We start from the raw sequence: 16,772 nt of genomic DNA, 5'->3' as shown, positions 1-16,772 counted from the left end.
AGGGTTTTATTAGTTTCTTTCCCAAATTTACCCTCGAATCGCACGTGTGACCATTCGGGTAAAACCTGGTTTCTAACCCGAGCTGCAGGGCCCTTTTGTCACGCAACGCACTGCGACTTCCATTACGACTGCGGTAATGGAAGACCGGGAGGAATCACCGACGGAAGGAGGTGACCTCAAAGCTGTGAGGGTGAAACGCATGGGACGCACTTTCCCCTGCATCAGAACGTGGCATGTATGCTGTGGCCGTGTACGCGTTGCGAAGAAACGCCCAAGGACGCCCAACTGCAACGCAAAAGACACAGGCTGCGCAAGTGCCAGACACCAATGTTGCCACGTTCACCGACCACAAGCGTTCGCGCGCAAGCATCAGCAGTCCAGAGATTCCGGCGTAATGTTCCTGCGCATGCATCTGAGGCGCACGTCAAGAAGCCTTTGGAAAAACGCTGCGATGCAGCGAATGCTCGCTTCAGGTTTGAATTACTGTAGACCGTTTAACACAGTCCTCATTTTGTCACAAACAGCGTCAGCTTAAAAGCGGGTTCCTTTCTACATTTTTTATGTGTGTGACAAGCCTGATCAAGGCAATTTTTAAATGTATCTTATAATAAATTTTACACCCAAATTGGATGCTAATGTTTCCCGCCTGATTTTTACCCCTGAATTTGACAAAATATGTTTCCCGAAGGACCTCAGACCCTACATATAAGTATATCTATACACGTGTACCCTACGTATATACATATATATATACAAACAACATGATTTACTTACAAAATTATTCGATACCCTACAAGTTCTTGACCCGGCGTCGGGAACTTGGCGCCCCCATCGCCCGGCAGCAGCCGCAGTAGCCCCCTCCTGCACTCACGGTTGGGTCGCCGCAGGAGGGAGACCCCCACGTATAGCTGTGCGTGGCTTTCCCGTGTCTGGGGAAAGGGGGATCCTGACGGTTGAGTGGACCCGGAGGTTATTTAGGACCCTTCGGGGCCCCTCCGGGAAAGCAACACACCGCTTTGGCCCCTGCTTCCCATAGACGGGTGATCCTGGAAGGCCCGGCCAGGACTATTCAGCTAGTCGCCATCTCCCTTTTCATTGCTTTCTCTTTCTCTACTTCTTCAACCCCTTTATTTCCTTTTTCACCTTCTTTGGCGGCAACGGTCAACCTTGGGCAGTACTCCTTCCTTTAGAAAACTGCACTCGTGTATAGTGCAGAGGCAGTGTTAACGTGTGGGACACGTTCCCTCGTTGGGCTCCATGGTGGATGACACACTTCTGCACCGAATCACTTCCTCCACTTTATGGATAGCACTCACTCAAAAAACCCTGATCGGCGCCACAAAAGGCACCGCACCGAAGTTCAAACGTTGCAGTTCTTCAACTCCACTGCAGAACCATGGTTCCCGAAGATTCTCATCCTTCAGGCTGAGGATCAGTCAAAAGCACTAGCTAGTATATCTCCGTTCCTCGTTGCTAAAACTCTTGAACAAGTCATTGGTAAAGCATACAATGCGAAAAAATTGAGAACTGGTGACATCCACATTGAGGTACAGAACTGGCAACAGAGCTCAGCACTGTTGTCGCTAAAGCAAATTGGTGATATTCCAGTCCTAGTGACTGCGCACCGCACGCTCAACACAGTCAGAGGTGTTATCTCTTGTGAGGAGCTACTGCAGGGCTCCGAGACAGAGATCGAGGAGGGTTTAAAAGACCAAGGGGTGATCAGTGCCAAACGAATATCCATCCGCAGGGACAACAAGGAAATACCTACCAGGCACGTCATATTATCTTTCCAGTTGCACACACTCCCCACAGAAATAAAGGCTGGGTATGTAAACTGTCACGTCCGACCTTACATACCCAACCCACGTCGATGTTTCAAGTGCCAGAGATTTGGCCACCATTCCCAAGTGTGCCGTGGACGCCTGATATGCCTCAAGTGCGCATGTGACGGCAATGACCATACTCCAGAGCCATGTAAGAACACTTTCCGTTGTGTCAACTGCGAAGGCAACCACCCATCCTATTCAAGAAGCTGCCCACGTTTTAGCGATGAAAAGGAAATCTTGAAAATTAAGACTGTACAGCAGCTCACCTACAAAGCAGCGAAAACGCAACTGGAGTTTCAGAAAAAAGGATCTTTCTCTGAAGCGGTGCGCCGGGGAGTGGCATCGCTCAGAGTATCCGTGGGGACCCAAACTTGTTTGGGGACCCAAAGACGTTTCACTATGCAGCCCATCCATTTCCAGTTTCTTGACTGGACAGTCGAACAGAATCCCCGAGGTAGCGAACATTTTCCGCTCATTATTAAATTTCGTGGTCACACTAACAACGTAAGAACACGTCCACCACGGTGGAAATTACAAGAGGCAAATTGGGAAATATTTGAAAGAGAAGCCAGTTTCCCATCTTCTGCTTTTCAGGGTTTGAATGTTGAGGAGGCAAATAAGTTGATCACTCATACAATTATAAATGCCGCTGAACAGTCCATTCCACAAACATCTGGCCGACTCCCCAAGCGCTCCAAGCCTTGGTGACGAGCGATTGTGGAAGCACACGCAAAGAACAAAACCGGGCGTGGGGTGTCTTTCGACGGCACCCCACTACAACAAACCTAATTGATTTCAGGAGAGCTAGAGCAAAAGCACGTTGGACGCGAAAGCAAGCAAAGAAAGAATCTTGGAGAAATTTCGTATCATCCTTAAATGCTACAACTCCATCAAAAATAATATGGGACAGACTAAAGAAAATAAAGGGCGACTATACAAGCTTCTGTGTACCATTGTTAGAAATAAATGGTACAGTGTGTCAAAGTATGGAGGAGCAGGCCAATGCCCTCGGGGAACATTTCCAACAAGTGTCAAGTTCATCGCATTACAGCAGAGATTTCCTAAAAATTAAATCATCTGCTGAAAGGCAAGCAATTGACAGTGGGTCAGATGAGAAGTGTGGTTACAACTCACCTTTTTCAATGGCGGAGCTACAAAGGGCTCTGTCATCCCCTAAAAACTCGGCACCTGGACCTGATCGCATAGTGTACTCCATGCTTAAACATCTGTCTTTAACTTCATTAAAGTCTCTCCTTGATTTCTTTAATTTTATCTGGCGAGAACGTGTTCTCCCTTCAGGCTGGAAGGAGGCAACCATAGTTCCACTGCTGAAGCCAGGGAAAGATCCCTCGCACCCATGCGGTTACCGACCCATAGCGCTGACAAGTTGTCTGGGGAAGACCTTTGAGCGTATGGTCAATAACCGTCTTATGTATTTTCTAGAAGAAAATAATTGTTTAGATAAATACCAGTGTGGCTTTAGAGCTGCGTGCTCAACAGTCGACCAACTTTTGCGTTTGGAGACTACCATTAGAGAAGCCTTCGTCAGGAAACAGCACTGTATGTCTGTTTTCTTTGATCTAGAGAAGGCATACGATACAGCATGGCGATATGGTATCCTTCGAGACTTGCATGCACTTGGTATAGGTGGCAGAATGTTCCAATGTATTACCAATTTCCTACAGGGGAGAACTTTCAGGGTACAAGTTGGGACAACACTATCTCGTCCATTCATCCAGGAAAATGGTGTCCCGCAGGGGTCCGTACTTAGCGTGACCCTTTTCATCGCAAAAATGAACTCTATAGCAAGTGTTATCCCTACAACAATCAAGTATTCATTGTACGTCGACGATGTTCAGATTTCTTACTGCTCCTCTAACCTATCGGTGTGCGAACGTCAGCTGCAGCTAACAATAAATAAGCTGGTTAGATGGTCTCAGGAAAATGGCTTCAAATTCTCTCCCGACAAGACAGTTTGTGTTCGTTTCTCGAAGGTTCGGGGAACGTTCCCAGAGCCCACCCTTTCTATGTGCAACCAAAGTATAAGCGTGAAACCTGAACACAAATTCCTCGGTCTTCTTTTCGACGAAAAACTGTCTTTCTCGGCTCACCTGAAAACCCTCAAGAAAAAATGCATTAAGTCTTTGAACATTTTAAAGGTACTCTCACACCGATCATGGGGCGCAGATCGCGATACATTACACCGGATCTATGTCTCCACTGTCCTTTCAAAACTTGATTACGGTTGTGTGGTGTATGGGTCAGCACGACCTTCTACTCTGAAAATGTTGGACCCTGTACATCACCTGGGACTGCGTCTGGTCCTTGGAGCATTCCGGACCTCGCCAGTCGAGAATCTTTACGTAGAAGCCAATGAGTGGTCTCTCGAAAGACGGCGGTTCTACCTGAGTACGTCATATGCATTAAGGATTAGAGGTTACCCACAAAACCCGGCGATCCCTGCTATAAGAGAGACACAATATAAACAACTCTTTTTGAATAGACCTTCAGCGGTATTGCCATTTAGTATGCGCATGTCGCAGGAAATTGAGCACTATGGCTTTTCAGAATATAACTCATTGATCCTTGAGTGCAGCAAAAAAATCTCACCATGGCAACCTTATCCAAAATGTGATAAATCACTGACCAGATTCGACAAACGTGATACGCCAAGCATTGTATTGAAACAGGAATTCGAGCACCTAAAGAGAACCTTTGGCAGCCATATTGAATTCTACACTGATGGATCAAAAACAAATACCAGGGTTTCATGTGCTATGGTTACTGGAATAGTTACACGTCCACACCGTCTAAAGAGCACCATGTCTATTTTTAGTGCTGAAGTGTATGGAATAATTTTAGCCCTCAACTACATCCTACAAAATCACATAAGATCCCCAGTAATATACACAGATTCTCTCAGTTCTCTGCAGGCTATTTGTAACATACACTCCACTAACGACCTGGTAGTTGCTCGTGCAAGGAGCCTGGCAAGCATTATAGCTAATAGGGCCTATAAGCTACTCTTCTGCTGGGTACCCAGTCATGTTGGGATACCTGGCAATGAGCGAGCTGATCATGCTGCTACGGCTGCTCTAACAAGTGACATAACCCCTTTCGAAATTCCATATCAAGACCTCAAACTATGTCTAAAAAGATGCATTAATAACGACTGGCAGACATCTTGGGACCAGCAAACCAATAATAAATTACACAGTATCAAGCCCTGTGTAGGCTCCAGTTCACCTGGTATGTCCAGTCGACTATATGAAGTGCTATCCTCTCGCCTTCGTTTGGGACACACATACTTGACGCATGGGTATCTTCTTCGAGGAGAAGACCCACCGGAATGCAACCACTGTGGGGAACAGCTTTCGATCATTCACATCCTCATCACGTGTCCAGCGCACCAACATCTTCGTCAACATCATTTTGCTCCTTTTTATAGAACCTTCTTGCCCCTCCACCCAATGCTTCTGCTGGGTGATGACAGCTTTGTTCCTTTTGAAAACGTGTATAGGTTTTTTAAAGATACTGGGTTTTTAAAGCATCTGTGATTTTAAATACTAATGCACGGTTACTCGCATTTTAGTCCTACACACGTACCTTTTAACTAACTAGTCTTCAGTGGTATTTGGCGCATTATGGCCTTTGTAGCTGATGCGCCAATAAAACCCGAATCAAATCAAATCAAATCTACAAGTTCTTGAGGTAGTCTGCCAGCAGCCTATTCCTCTTGGCTAGACGCTGACTGGCTGTGAGCCCTTTTGGGCACGCAGTCTTGCCCACGTATACCTCAAATGCGTCTACAGAGAACGAGAAAGTACACTTCGTCAACCAAACTTTCTTAAAACTGGCAACACCAAAGCAATCACTGATGCTCATGTCGGTTGCAGTGAAAGGTACAAGCTACCAATACATGGACACCAAAAAAGGGCAACCCTCACAACCAAGGCCAGTGTAATCAGGAAAGCATGTGTAGGGCAAATTGCTTGCCTACTTGTGAGAGCTGCGAGCTCTTGCAGTGTGAGGGCACGTCTGCCATATGTCCCCTCCTTCAGGTGCCTTTGACAAGGCTTCCCTGTAATACCGCGATTATGCAGATCGTCGGGGGTCCATATGGTCCTGGTCAGCTCCCTAAGGAACCTGGAGTCTGAACTTGACTTCATCATCCACTCCATCTTGCCCGACGGAACAGGGACCCCACAGCCCAGATGAAGATTAAATTGAGCAGTGTCCGTACTACATTATGTATGTTACGTAACATCACATGCACGTTGCTCTTCTGCACGGCCACGCTTCAGAAATTTACGAGGGTTAAGAAAGCATCCAACACCTCACTGTTTGAAAGGGAGAGTTCAGCGAAACTACTAGGCCCCAGGTTATGTGAAAGATTAGAATTGGCGATGACACTTCTCATTCATTATCTAGCTATAGAGTTCTTGTCTGTGTATAGTTGTCAAAGGTTAGAACCATGCACTTAGTGGGAACGATAACCTTTTCAGAACAGAATGTCTTTGTGGCAAGTGTGGTGCCCCTGCAAAACTGCTAAGCCTAGCATGGTAAATATTTTTCACCTGACATCCAACGGTTGCCATCACTAGCAGCAATGAAGGATCATTATTTCCACTGTAAACTGTCATGCCAGGTGGGCCTTCTTCCTGGTAAAACATGGTCAGTGGATACCATCAGTACTTCAGCTCCACCGTAATGAATGGGATTCTCACTTGTACAGTGCAAGGAGAACATGCTGAATGTCCATCTTGACCAGTGCTGGGAGTAGTGGATGGTGCAGCAGGCGATGGAGGTCCGCTATCCTGAAAATTAGACAGACATGTGTTAATGTCAATGAGACATATTGCAAGGCACATATGCACTTGTGCATGAATTTGCTAAAGCGAACAGAAGATCCCTAAAAGTCACATAGTAAACAGTGATTTCACCTGTGCACTGCAAGCATAATGTGCCGAAAGTGCAATTGGACTGGTGCTGGGAGAGGCGCATAGTGATGGCACTGCACACCCCTGTCCTGAAAATTAAACTGAACATATGGTAATATGAATGGCTATTTGCCAAGCATAGCAGTGAAATATATTCGGTCACACACATGTACCCGTGTTTCAATTTGCTAGAGAACAAAAGGCCATGAAGCCATAAGCAACGAACCTGACTGCGAGCCAGAGTCACTGACTGGGGCGACTGGGCAACACGTTTGTCAGGCATACTGCAAACGACCAGACGGCTTGCCTGCAAAAATTCAAGTGTAAAAGCAAGGGTACATATTTTGCACTCTGCTAAATGTACAGTTCTAAAGAAAAACAAAAAGGATCCCAAGGTACAAAAAATATTATAGTAACTACCATTGAGTATGTGCAACTACTGTACCGTAATCTGTCTGACTTGTAGATGGTGCGCTAAAAAGCACATTTGGTAATCCCACAGCATGTGATGTGGCATCCGAAATAGTTGCGGGTAGGCCAGATACCCGTCCCTGTAAGTGTACAAACATTTTGCTTACGAACGACACCTATACACCATTTGCAAGAGCAGATGGCTCCTAGTTCTGTTGGGTTCACCATCGCCTCACAATTCGCAAGTACGTGTGCTCTACGGGCTCTGTGTGCGGCTACGATATCAGGTCACTGAAACGAACAGATGTTCTCATTGGGACAACTTCGTAGCTTTTATAATTAAAAAGTTGATTAACTGTTTTTAGGTACTTAGTCATTTGACGGTTGAGCAACAGATGTCCAAGAACGTCCGCTGGCCCAGAGATGATAGAAGTGAAAACAGTATGGCCAATAGCCCTTATAGTTTTTTTTTAGTTAAAAATGTGTCTCCATTAAAAAACCACCCTCTATATCCCTGTCCTGTAAAGCATCGTCTTTCGGTGTGCGACTGAGCTGAAATTACAGGGTCCAGGAACATGACATATCCCCCTTTCCAACGTAACACACCATACTCAGGGTTACCATGCAAAAAAAAAAAAGTGTGATCCACAACTTTGATGGCTGAACAATGGTGGCAGGTAGGGCCAAGTCACCTTTGCGCAGTGAACAGTCTGAATCGGGCTTATCCTGATGATAGACGAGCGCGACCTTCAAATTTTCTCTTAGATGAGCAGCATATGACTTGTTAGTGTGAATTTTTTTTTTTTTTTGCTTTTTCTGTTACAATGTTTTGTAGCACTTCTGACACAATCACAAGAGGTGTGAAGAACACGTTTTTCGCATGGAAGTCTAAGTCCATTTCCGCACAGCAGCAAAATTTATAGCGTCCTCGATAAACTGCACCAGTGCGCACTGAACGTCCTCGATTAAGAGGCCATACCAGTCGGGGAGCAACTCCGATTCACGATTTTCCCGATTCTAGATGGCGCCACGCTCGCCGTCCTTATCACGCCGTTCGCCTCCGACTCCCGAAATAATCCCCATTGTGCATGGTTGACCTCGCGAGTTTAAAGCGTCGTTCACACATACGACAACGGCGAACGACAACGGCGACGGCAGCGTGCTGCTGCCGTCGCCGTTGCCGAACGCGGTTGTTCACACTTGTCTCGCCGTGATCGCGTGATCTCACGGACGGCGCGGGAGCGGGAGCTTTCCACTTGCGACAAGTGAAAATGGATAGTAGCAACGACGCGAGTGATTGTGCTTCATCTTTATTCCTGGGAACTTTCTTGCTGTTTTACCTCAGCCAGAAGGTAAAAGCAGAAAAGAAGCGCAAACGCAGAAGGTTCTGGGTTCGCGAAATTCACCGTCGCCGAGATATTGAAGGCGCTTCCTCGACACTGATCCCACGGATGCGAGCCCGAGACCACGAAACTTTTTTCAAGTATGTAAACATAATTGTCTCGGAAATCGTAGTTCGGCGTTCTACCTGTGCAAACCGCTACTAGCTGCTTAAATTTCGAATTCCAGCTTCACACGTATGGACACCAGACGTTCGAGGTCTTGCTCAACTTCGTCAGAAACGCAATAACCAAGCAGGACACAAGGTGGAGATCTGCCATTCCTGCAAGAACACGCCTGGAAATGACAATCAGGTTTTTCTCCTTTTTCTCGTTAGTTTGTTACTGGTAGAATGTGAGAGCAGTTTGCACTCAATTTTTATGCACTATCTAAATTAGGATCATCACAATGAAGTATATATATTTAAACACAGATTTCTTGCCATTGGGGACCACCAAAGCAGCATCTCTTACGCTTTTCGTGTTGGAAGATCCACGGCAAGCATGATAATCTCGGAGACCTGTAAAGCCATCTGGGATTGCCTGAAGGACACCTATGTCAAATGTCCCCAAAGCACTGAAGAACGGGAAGGACTAGCTTCAACGTTCGAACAGCGCTGGAACTTCCCTGACTGCATAGGTACGTGTTTCGAAGTTTAGATTTTGTTGTTTACAGATGTGCAAAAAAAAAAGTTACTCGCATGTTTCACCAACACCAAAACCTGTTCGGAATCAGCTATTGCTTTACTCACTGTGCACAGGCTGCAACACAGCCAGTAACATGTAGTATGCCCCTATATTTACATTGCAGGCGCCATAGACGGCAAGCATGTTACCATTGAATGCCTCAGAAAGACGGGGAGAAGCAACTTCAACTGTAAGCGTACATTTAGCAAGGTCCTGATGGCAATTGCTGATGCAGAATACAAGTTTTTATACGTCAGCATGGGCTCGCCCAGAAGTGAGAGCGACGGAGGCATTTTTGCAAAATCTGACATAATACGACGCTTAGAGACATCAACTCTGGGGCTCCCGTCAGTGGCACCCCTTAGCGATGGAACCATGCTGCCGTACATGTTTGTTGGCGATGAAGCCTTTCCACTTCGTACGTATCTCATGAGACCCTACCCGAAAAGAAGAGCCGACCAGCATCCAGAGAAGGTGTTTAACCTGAGGCTGTCACGTGCGAGGCGAGTGGTGGAAAACAGCTTCGGAATATTGTGCAGCCGATGGAGGATCTTAAGGCGCCCATTCAAGGCATCAGAACGAAACGTTAAAGGGACTATGAAATTTCCCGAACCACCATACTTTTTTTCGCTGGAAACTGTTCTTCCCGCAGAGAAACTAATATGCCACATATTTTTTCGGACGAAATCGCTCCACTGTGCGAGGAGCGCGCGCTGGAAATGTCCCTTCCGCGTTCATCCTCTCCCGCGCATATTTCCCTGTCCATGGTGTAACTATACGGACCGCACTTCGGTTCCCCGTTACGTCACCGGTGTTGCACAATGGCAAGTAATGCCGCGAGCTCGCGCTGTGGCTGCCGCCGCCGCCACTGCCGCCGTCCAATCGCACATACAAGGTCACAAGGTCTCTGGTCGCGTCTGAGGGTTGAAGTTGAAGCATTACGTTTTCTTGGTTGGAGGCGTTCAAATAACACGCTATAATGAACAGCTTTTTGCACGTGAGTCGTTTGCTACAGTTGAACTGGCAAGTATGACATGTGAGCTGTACTTTGTTCATCGAATGTATTCGTCGTCTCATCTGCGGCCGTTCACAACAAGGAACTGACGCACCGCCGTGGCTTTGAGAGTTTTGCTGACGAGTTACGTGGGCCTCTAGCGATTCACCGCAACATATATTGGTTGTACCGCCGTCACCAATGGAAAGTGTCTGGTGGTTGCTTGGCGTTGCAGTTATATTTACGTCAGTTGCAGTTATGTTTACATGTTAGCAATCTGACAACAAAGTAAGTGCGTTGTGAAGTGAGACTGTGATATTTGGAAGATGCCCCCTTTGTAGCTCGATTTGTTTGCACGAATCATCGTAAAAGACTGGGTGACCTAATGGTCTAATGTTTTGTTTTACTTTGTTTCAACTCATTACATTTACATCATTATTGTTATTATTCAAAGGAGCTTCGCGCCTTTAGGCGATTTTGATTTACTCCGCATTTATTGTTCTACAGGTGGCAGATTATGTTTCATGCAAGAATTTATTGATGAGCACGTCACGTATTCTGTATTCAATGTTGAACACGTCGTAAATCTGAACATTTAGCGTTGCCAACCACCATGCCTGCAAAAACTCAGCTGTAGCGTATTCTGTAAGAGTATTCTGACATCGTATTGACTTCTGATAAGTGTTTGTCGTTTAACAAATTTATTGTTCAACCAGGTTTCCAATACTGTGTAATACATCCATAACCCTAAGACTCGGGGACACAATCTCACGACACCAGTTCGCCAGTGCGTGCTGCTGCGACGATTTGTTGCTCTCTTTTATTATTGTGTTACGTAAGCTTGAAGTCAACAGTTGTGTAACTGGAAAAAAGCAAACCCCAGCACTGACGTATTTTGCAATTATTTTTATTATTATTTTATTGCAATATTTATTATTATTGCACCAGTATTTTGCAATTAGAAAAACGACAAGTAATTGGTACTATTTCAAGTTAACTGCTTGTTGGTCTTCTGGCGGAAATCTGCTTTCTTTGTGAAAGAGCTGTTCCATTTGCCACCGGGATAGAGTCCTCGCTATGCAGGCTCCTCCGAAGGTGTGAACAATATACAGAGCCCGAATGGTAGACAAGACACTGCATTAAAGAGGAATCTGGAAAGAGGGTGCACAGCATTTGTCTGCTCTGAATAGTGGGTTACAATGATCATGCTGTCTCATCTAAGTGGTTTCAGGCTCCGCTGAGGAAGTCACCTGTGAACATGAAAACAGGTCAGTAAAGCGAAAAGAACGGATACGTATGTTCAACATATGACATAAATATTCTGTTGAAATATGGTTTCTAAGATCATGCTGAACGAAGTGTACTTCTATCAACAGTGCACCACCTGCGTTTAGGGACTAGATTCGGTAACTTCTACTTTCTTTTTTTTTTTTTACTCTCTCTGTGCCGTAAGCGGCGGCAAGGTTCAGAGTCACGCAGATGAGAATTAACCCATTCACACAATCCTGAAATCTATGACAGTATTTGAACCACACGGACAGAGAGACCTTTGTCAGCTCCAATAACGAAAAATACTCACACCTTTGCGCCGTTTAGGTGGATGTTCTTTCCCAGGTGTGGACAGGTATTGTGATGGTGCTACACCTTGATTCAGACGACACTAAGCTCGTTATCCAGTACGTTGAAGAGGTTCAGCGTACGCTTCGTAAATTCGATCATGCAAATGTCCGCTACAAACACGAGCAGCTAGTCGATGGCACCGCATCGTCTTTCCATTCCGGCGGTCCGATTGCTTTGTGGCGTCAAAAGCTGTCCGTCTCGTCACTGATAAGCATTAAACATTGGGTACCAGGCGAATATTGACGTAAATTGGGGCAACCAACTATCCAACATCGTCTCGGCATGTCGACGAAAACCAGGATGCGACGATCGCGCGAAAGCTGCCGTCATGGAGATTTCCACTCCCGATCCTCCCGATGAACGCATACGCAGGATCGTACGGCGCATGCTCCTGGCGGGATTCCTCGGCTCGGCAATACGTCACGATGACGTGTTGGTGAGCCGGCCGTGGTCGCGTCAAGCTGCCCGCTGTGTCTCCGCTCGGCAGCTCGCCACGGCGCGGCGCTAGCTGTCCTCCCTTCGCCGCTCCGTTTAAATTCGCTCCCGAGAAATCCGCTCGCGCGACGAAGGTAAAATTTCGGTTCTAGACTCAGAAAAATGTCCCCTTTCGAACAAAACGAAGAAAAAAATCGTTTCATAGTCCCTTTAATGGTTACGTTCTGGCATGCGTTGCGCTGCATAACTTTCTGATGACTGAAACAACAAGGAGAGCTCGTTACTGCCCGCCGTGCTACATCGATCGCCAAGCTGATGATGGAAGCCTTGTGCCTGGAGGTTGGAGAGAGACCGGTGATGATGTGACGAGCCTCTCCAATGTTGGAAGGGTTGCTTCCAACACGTACAGCCTTTCTGCAAGTTCTGTTAGGGAAAGCCTCTGCAATTACTTCGCTGGCAGGACGAAGCAGTTCAAAGAGGACAATTCTAGGAGAGCAAGCAAACACATATGTTGCTGCCAGTATGCCGTGACTCACAATTTATTGCACATAAACCATTGATTTGCCGAACACATTTTTGTTTAGTTATTCGTATCTCCTTGCAATTCAAACAGAAGTGCTTGGCACCTATTCAAAAATACGTCTTGTGTCTGATGAGGGAGATCCTTTGCGGATGCTGCCAAATAACTAAAAAATAAATCTATCCGGTCTGGGTCCTTTTGTTTCTTTGCTAGTTTGTCCATGGTGTCCAGGGAGGCAGAGCGGAGCTCCGCCAACCCGTCATCACTGCTGTTCCTGGAAAGAAGGTGGTCATGAAGTCAAGCGCAGGTGTATGTTTAGGTTTAATGTACTGAAAAGAAAGGAAAAAAATGTCACCTGATAACATCCAATTGTATGAAGACAGACCATCAGCAAGGAGACATAATGAATAATTAAAGCACACTAGCTTAACATAACAAGCTAACAGCTTTGCTGTGAGTCTTGACGGCCATATTCCCCCCAAATCCCGAACACACATTTAAACCGAAAAAGTCATACCCTATTATCACTACAGAAGCTGGGATGCAGTGTGATGTTGATACGGAAAATATTGAACTTACGGCCGCTTCTTCGAACCCTTGGACCTTGCCATGGCCCTCGGAGGTCCACTGGAGTCTGACGTGCTCCGACTGGGTATTTAATGAAAAACGTAAGCACACGCGAAGGTAACTTTTCAGGTGATGTCTCTATAGACATGCTGATCCCCCAAAATTAAGCAAATTAAACAAAAATCTTCAGTGTCGGTTTCTGCATTTTGTTTATGTGATCTACAGGACTTGACTCCCCTCTTCGTATACGCTTCTGTGTTTGATGTAGTAAGACATCACTTGAGAGTCTGCAGGTGTTTGTGTCGTTCCATGTAACTTTTGTTCTGATTCTTGTGCTGCAGCGAATTTTCCTATGGCTACCCAAATTAACAGACCAAAGATGAAGTACTTACTCGTCACTTCTCTCTGGTTCACCACTTGCTTCTGTTGAAGCGGGGTGCCCAACAAACCCTGGGCTGCGAAACAGAGCAAATGCAATTAGCTACAATATACCTTTTGCACAGAAAAATGGGACTGCACAGTAGGAAAAGTTAACCAATGAAAACTCATCTCTGCTACATTTCATGCTGTTGTGTACAGGGCGACAGTAGCTTTAGTGCGCAGTCTCAAACGAGTGAACGTAAGCTTGAGTACTTACCTAAGGGTAAGTTCGTCTTCATCCAGTATGCTGAAATATACGTAACTGATGTGTCAAAGCTGTACTATTCATCACGGCAGATTTCTGCCCCAAAAGCTGCAAAGCACTTCATTACTGTCATCTGTTTCGATAAGCTGAGCATTTCTAGGAGAAAAAAGCAGGATCTTACATATGTGGTTCACTTCGTTGTGACTGCATGATGCTCTCCCTAGAAAATGATAGTAATCCAGTCACTTTCACAACTTCCTTGTTGCCCGTCACTGTGTTTGCAGTTCATCAGAAGGCAGCAAGAACGTCAAATGTAATAGCGAAATTTCAACAAGCTTACTCCAATAGTGCCAATGATGGTTCCGGCTCCTCAATGCCGAGGTTCGATACAGGGCTTTATATAAAAGTAAGACATTATTGTATGATGCACAAGCGAAATGGGTGAGGTCTCAATCTTATGTCATGTTCAACTGGTGGCCTCGGACCGCTCTAGAGGCGCGCGCTCTGTGTACGACTTGTCAAAAGTTCAAAGCAGATCGCAGAGATAAGTAGCTGCGGCAATTGTTTCCGAGCGCGTGCCTCAAGCTCGGGGACCTCTTGCTCAAATCACTGATCATACCATGAGAAACTGGGGATACCCACGCACGCACCAAGATAGTGTAGAACTTCCACGACACTCGAGGAACGGCCGCCGCGCCACTCTGGAGCTTGCCGTCACGGTCTTTTTTAAGTTTGCGGTACCTATCCCTCAGGTTTACCCATTTTTTCATTACCGCGTCCCCTACGGCACCACAAGACATAAGTGAATCTCGTTAAAAAAACTACTGCAACAACAACACTTGCCTGTTACGCCAAACCTCTCCGCAATGGATCTCCAAGTGCTTTCTTTTCTCTGTGTATCTTTGAAGTGTGGGTGCGATAAGTCATACAAATAGGGAAATTTTCTAACTAATTCGATCAGCTGTTTTGCGTCCACGCCTGACGTCGCCATTTTTTTCTCACTTGTTTGTTTTCATTGCTCGCATGGTTGCCAGCAGCATTTTTCTCCCATGGCTAAACACAGTAGGTTTCATACGCAGCGCTCATTGGGCGACCGAGCGTAGGCGGGGTCACGGCACGGAAAAAGTTGGACATGGCTCAACCAGGGGAATAAACGAGTAGTATATTTCTATTGTCGGGAAAAACTCACGTGACCTCTAGCCTTGGGCCAATCGTTGGACGACGGTTGAGTAGCTTTTTTGCTTTGCCTTGTGGCAGTGACATGATACTTTATTCGGCAGCGCTGCGGGGAAGAGTCCCGCTGCAGACAAGACAGGGTGCTCAGAATATCGGCGCGTGAGGGGCAGAGCGCACCACCGTCGTCGTCGTCACCGCTACAATGGGCCCCCTTCTCGGGAAAGCGGAAGCGCCCAGTGTACATGGCGTCCACGGGGCTGGTGCCGTCGTGGTGGTGGGGGCGGTGTGCTGAGCGACGCAGGTGCAGGAGGGGCAGGCGTTGTGTCGGACTCGAGATAAGCGAGTTTCAGGCGGGCTTTGGCGACAACTTCCTGCCGATTGGGGAGCTGCACCGTGAAGGGGCTGTCGGAGCGTGACAAAACTCTGAAGGGGCCGTCGTAGGGGGGCTGCAACGGCTTGCACACTGCGTCGTGCCGCAGGAATACACGTGTGGCAGTATCGAGGTCTGGAGGCACGAACGGAGACTTTGGTTCAGCAGCGCGGGTCGGAGTAGGAGAAAGACTGTTCATCAGCGTCCTGAGGCGAAGAGCATAGGTTGTGTAATCTGGCGGAGGTCGATCAGTGGCTGGAAAGAAATCGCCGGGGAGACGCTGTAGAAAAATTTCTCTCAGAATTGCGGAGTCGATGGTGGCAGCCTTATCACCAAGAAGGTATTGCAGGTGGCGAAGCAGCTGCGTGGGCTTACGGTCGCCAAGGTCGTCGCAAGAAAGGAGTTGCTGAATGCGGCGCTGCTCGGACGTCATCAGCCGCGTAATGAGGGCATCCTTGAGTGCTGTATAAGCATCGCTGGGTGGGGGGGCGAGCAAGATATCGCGAACTTCGGCGGCGGCCGACGGAGGTAAGCTTTCCACTAGGTACTGATACTTGCTCGTATCCGACGTTATTCGCCGCATGGAAAAGTAGTTGTCGACCTGGACAAACCAGAGGACGGGGTCATGGGCCCAGAAAGGTGGGAGGCGAACGTGTGCCTGCGATGCCGCTGAGATAGTGGAATCGTAGGAAGTAGAGGGCTGGGGGCCGGGCGGCGGAGAAACGTGATCGCCGGCGGAAGGCTGAGAAGCACGGTTCAAGTCCGGGTCACCAGTTTGTGGCAGTGACATGATACTTTATTCGGCAGCGCTGCGGGGAAGAGTCCCGCTGCAGACAAGACAGGGTGCTCAGAATATCGGCGCGTGAAGGGCAGAGCGCCACGCGCCACCGTCGTCGTCGTCACCGCTACAGCCTTTTTTGTCTCCCTGGGTGACCCGTGACGCTGGCGATGCTTTCCCTCTCTCATCTGTTCTCTCCCTCTCCCCCGCTTTGGCGGTTCTGGGTGGTTGTGGATTTTCGTTCGCCTCGAGTGAAATAAATAAAACGCGGAAGTTCTGTTTCTATTACACAAGGTGCTTTATTTTTCGGGATAGATACTTCCAAATAACACATATGCAGTCTGCTGTATCTGTGCTAAACACGAACTAGACATGCGCGTTGTTTCTGAAGTTCAAATGATATGCCGAAGCAACTTTGCATTCACTGACAGCTGATGTATC

At 47.1% G+C, this 16,772-nt stretch overlaps 2 protein-coding genes across 5 annotated transcripts; one reads left to right on the top strand and one right to left on the bottom strand.

Moving 5' to 3' along the window:
* Positions 1-5,521: 5,521 nt before the first annotated feature.
* LOC135388411 (uncharacterized) lies at positions 5,522-13,010 on the top strand. The gene is made up of 4 exons (XM_064617967.1): positions 5,522-8,663; positions 8,750-8,874; positions 8,994-9,199; positions 9,371-13,010. The coding sequence occupies exons 2-4, from the start codon at positions 8,864-8,866 to the stop codon at positions 10,165-10,167; spliced, it is 1,014 nt and encodes a 337-aa protein (XP_064474037.1). The 5' UTR covers positions 5,522-8,663; positions 8,750-8,863; the 3' UTR covers positions 10,168-13,010.
* LOC135388412 (uncharacterized) lies at positions 12,819-16,408 on the bottom strand. 4 transcript variants are annotated; one of them, XM_064617969.1, is made up of 6 exons: positions 14,348-16,408; positions 14,189-14,227; positions 14,020-14,049; positions 13,775-13,837; positions 13,395-13,463; positions 12,819-13,144 (listed from the first exon to the last, which is right to left on the bottom strand). In XM_064617969.1, the coding sequence occupies exons 2-6, from the start codon at positions 14,215-14,217 to the stop codon at positions 13,105-13,107; spliced, it is 231 nt and encodes a 76-aa protein (XP_064474039.1). In that variant the 5' UTR covers positions 14,218-14,227; positions 14,348-16,408; the 3' UTR covers positions 12,819-13,104. The 4 variants fall into 2 exon arrangements, 2 of the variants coding, with proteins under 2 accessions (XP_064474039.1, XP_064474038.1); XR_010421350.1 differs by having other exon boundaries at positions 12,819-13,089.
* Between the last annotated feature and the right edge of the window lie 364 nt (positions 16,409-16,772).

Source organism: Ornithodoros turicata, chromosome 3, assembly GCF_037126465.1.
Source record: "Ornithodoros turicata isolate Travis chromosome 3, ASM3712646v1, whole genome shotgun sequence".
NCBI lineage: Eukaryota > Metazoa > Arthropoda > Arachnida > Ixodida > Argasidae > Ornithodoros > Ornithodoros turicata.
This window is presented reverse-complemented; position numbering and strand designations above follow the sequence as displayed.

Coding starts and splice junctions, on each gene's coding strand:
- LOC135388411 (XM_064617967.1), top strand. Junction 9,200..9,370: donor GAACTTCCCTGACTGCATAG/GTACGTGTTTCG, acceptor TTTACATTGCAG/GCGCCATAGACGGCAAGCAT.
- LOC135388412 (XM_064617968.1), bottom strand. CDS start 14,217: ATGCAGTCACAACGAAGTGAACCACATAT. Junction 13,838..14,019: donor GAAGACGAACTTACCCTTAG/GTAAGTACTCAA, acceptor TCTGTTTCGCAG/CCCAGGGTTTGTTGGGCACC. Junction 13,464..13,774: donor GAACCAGAGAGAAGTGACGA/GTAAGTACTTCA, acceptor TTAAATACCCAG/TCGGAGCACGTCAGACTCCA.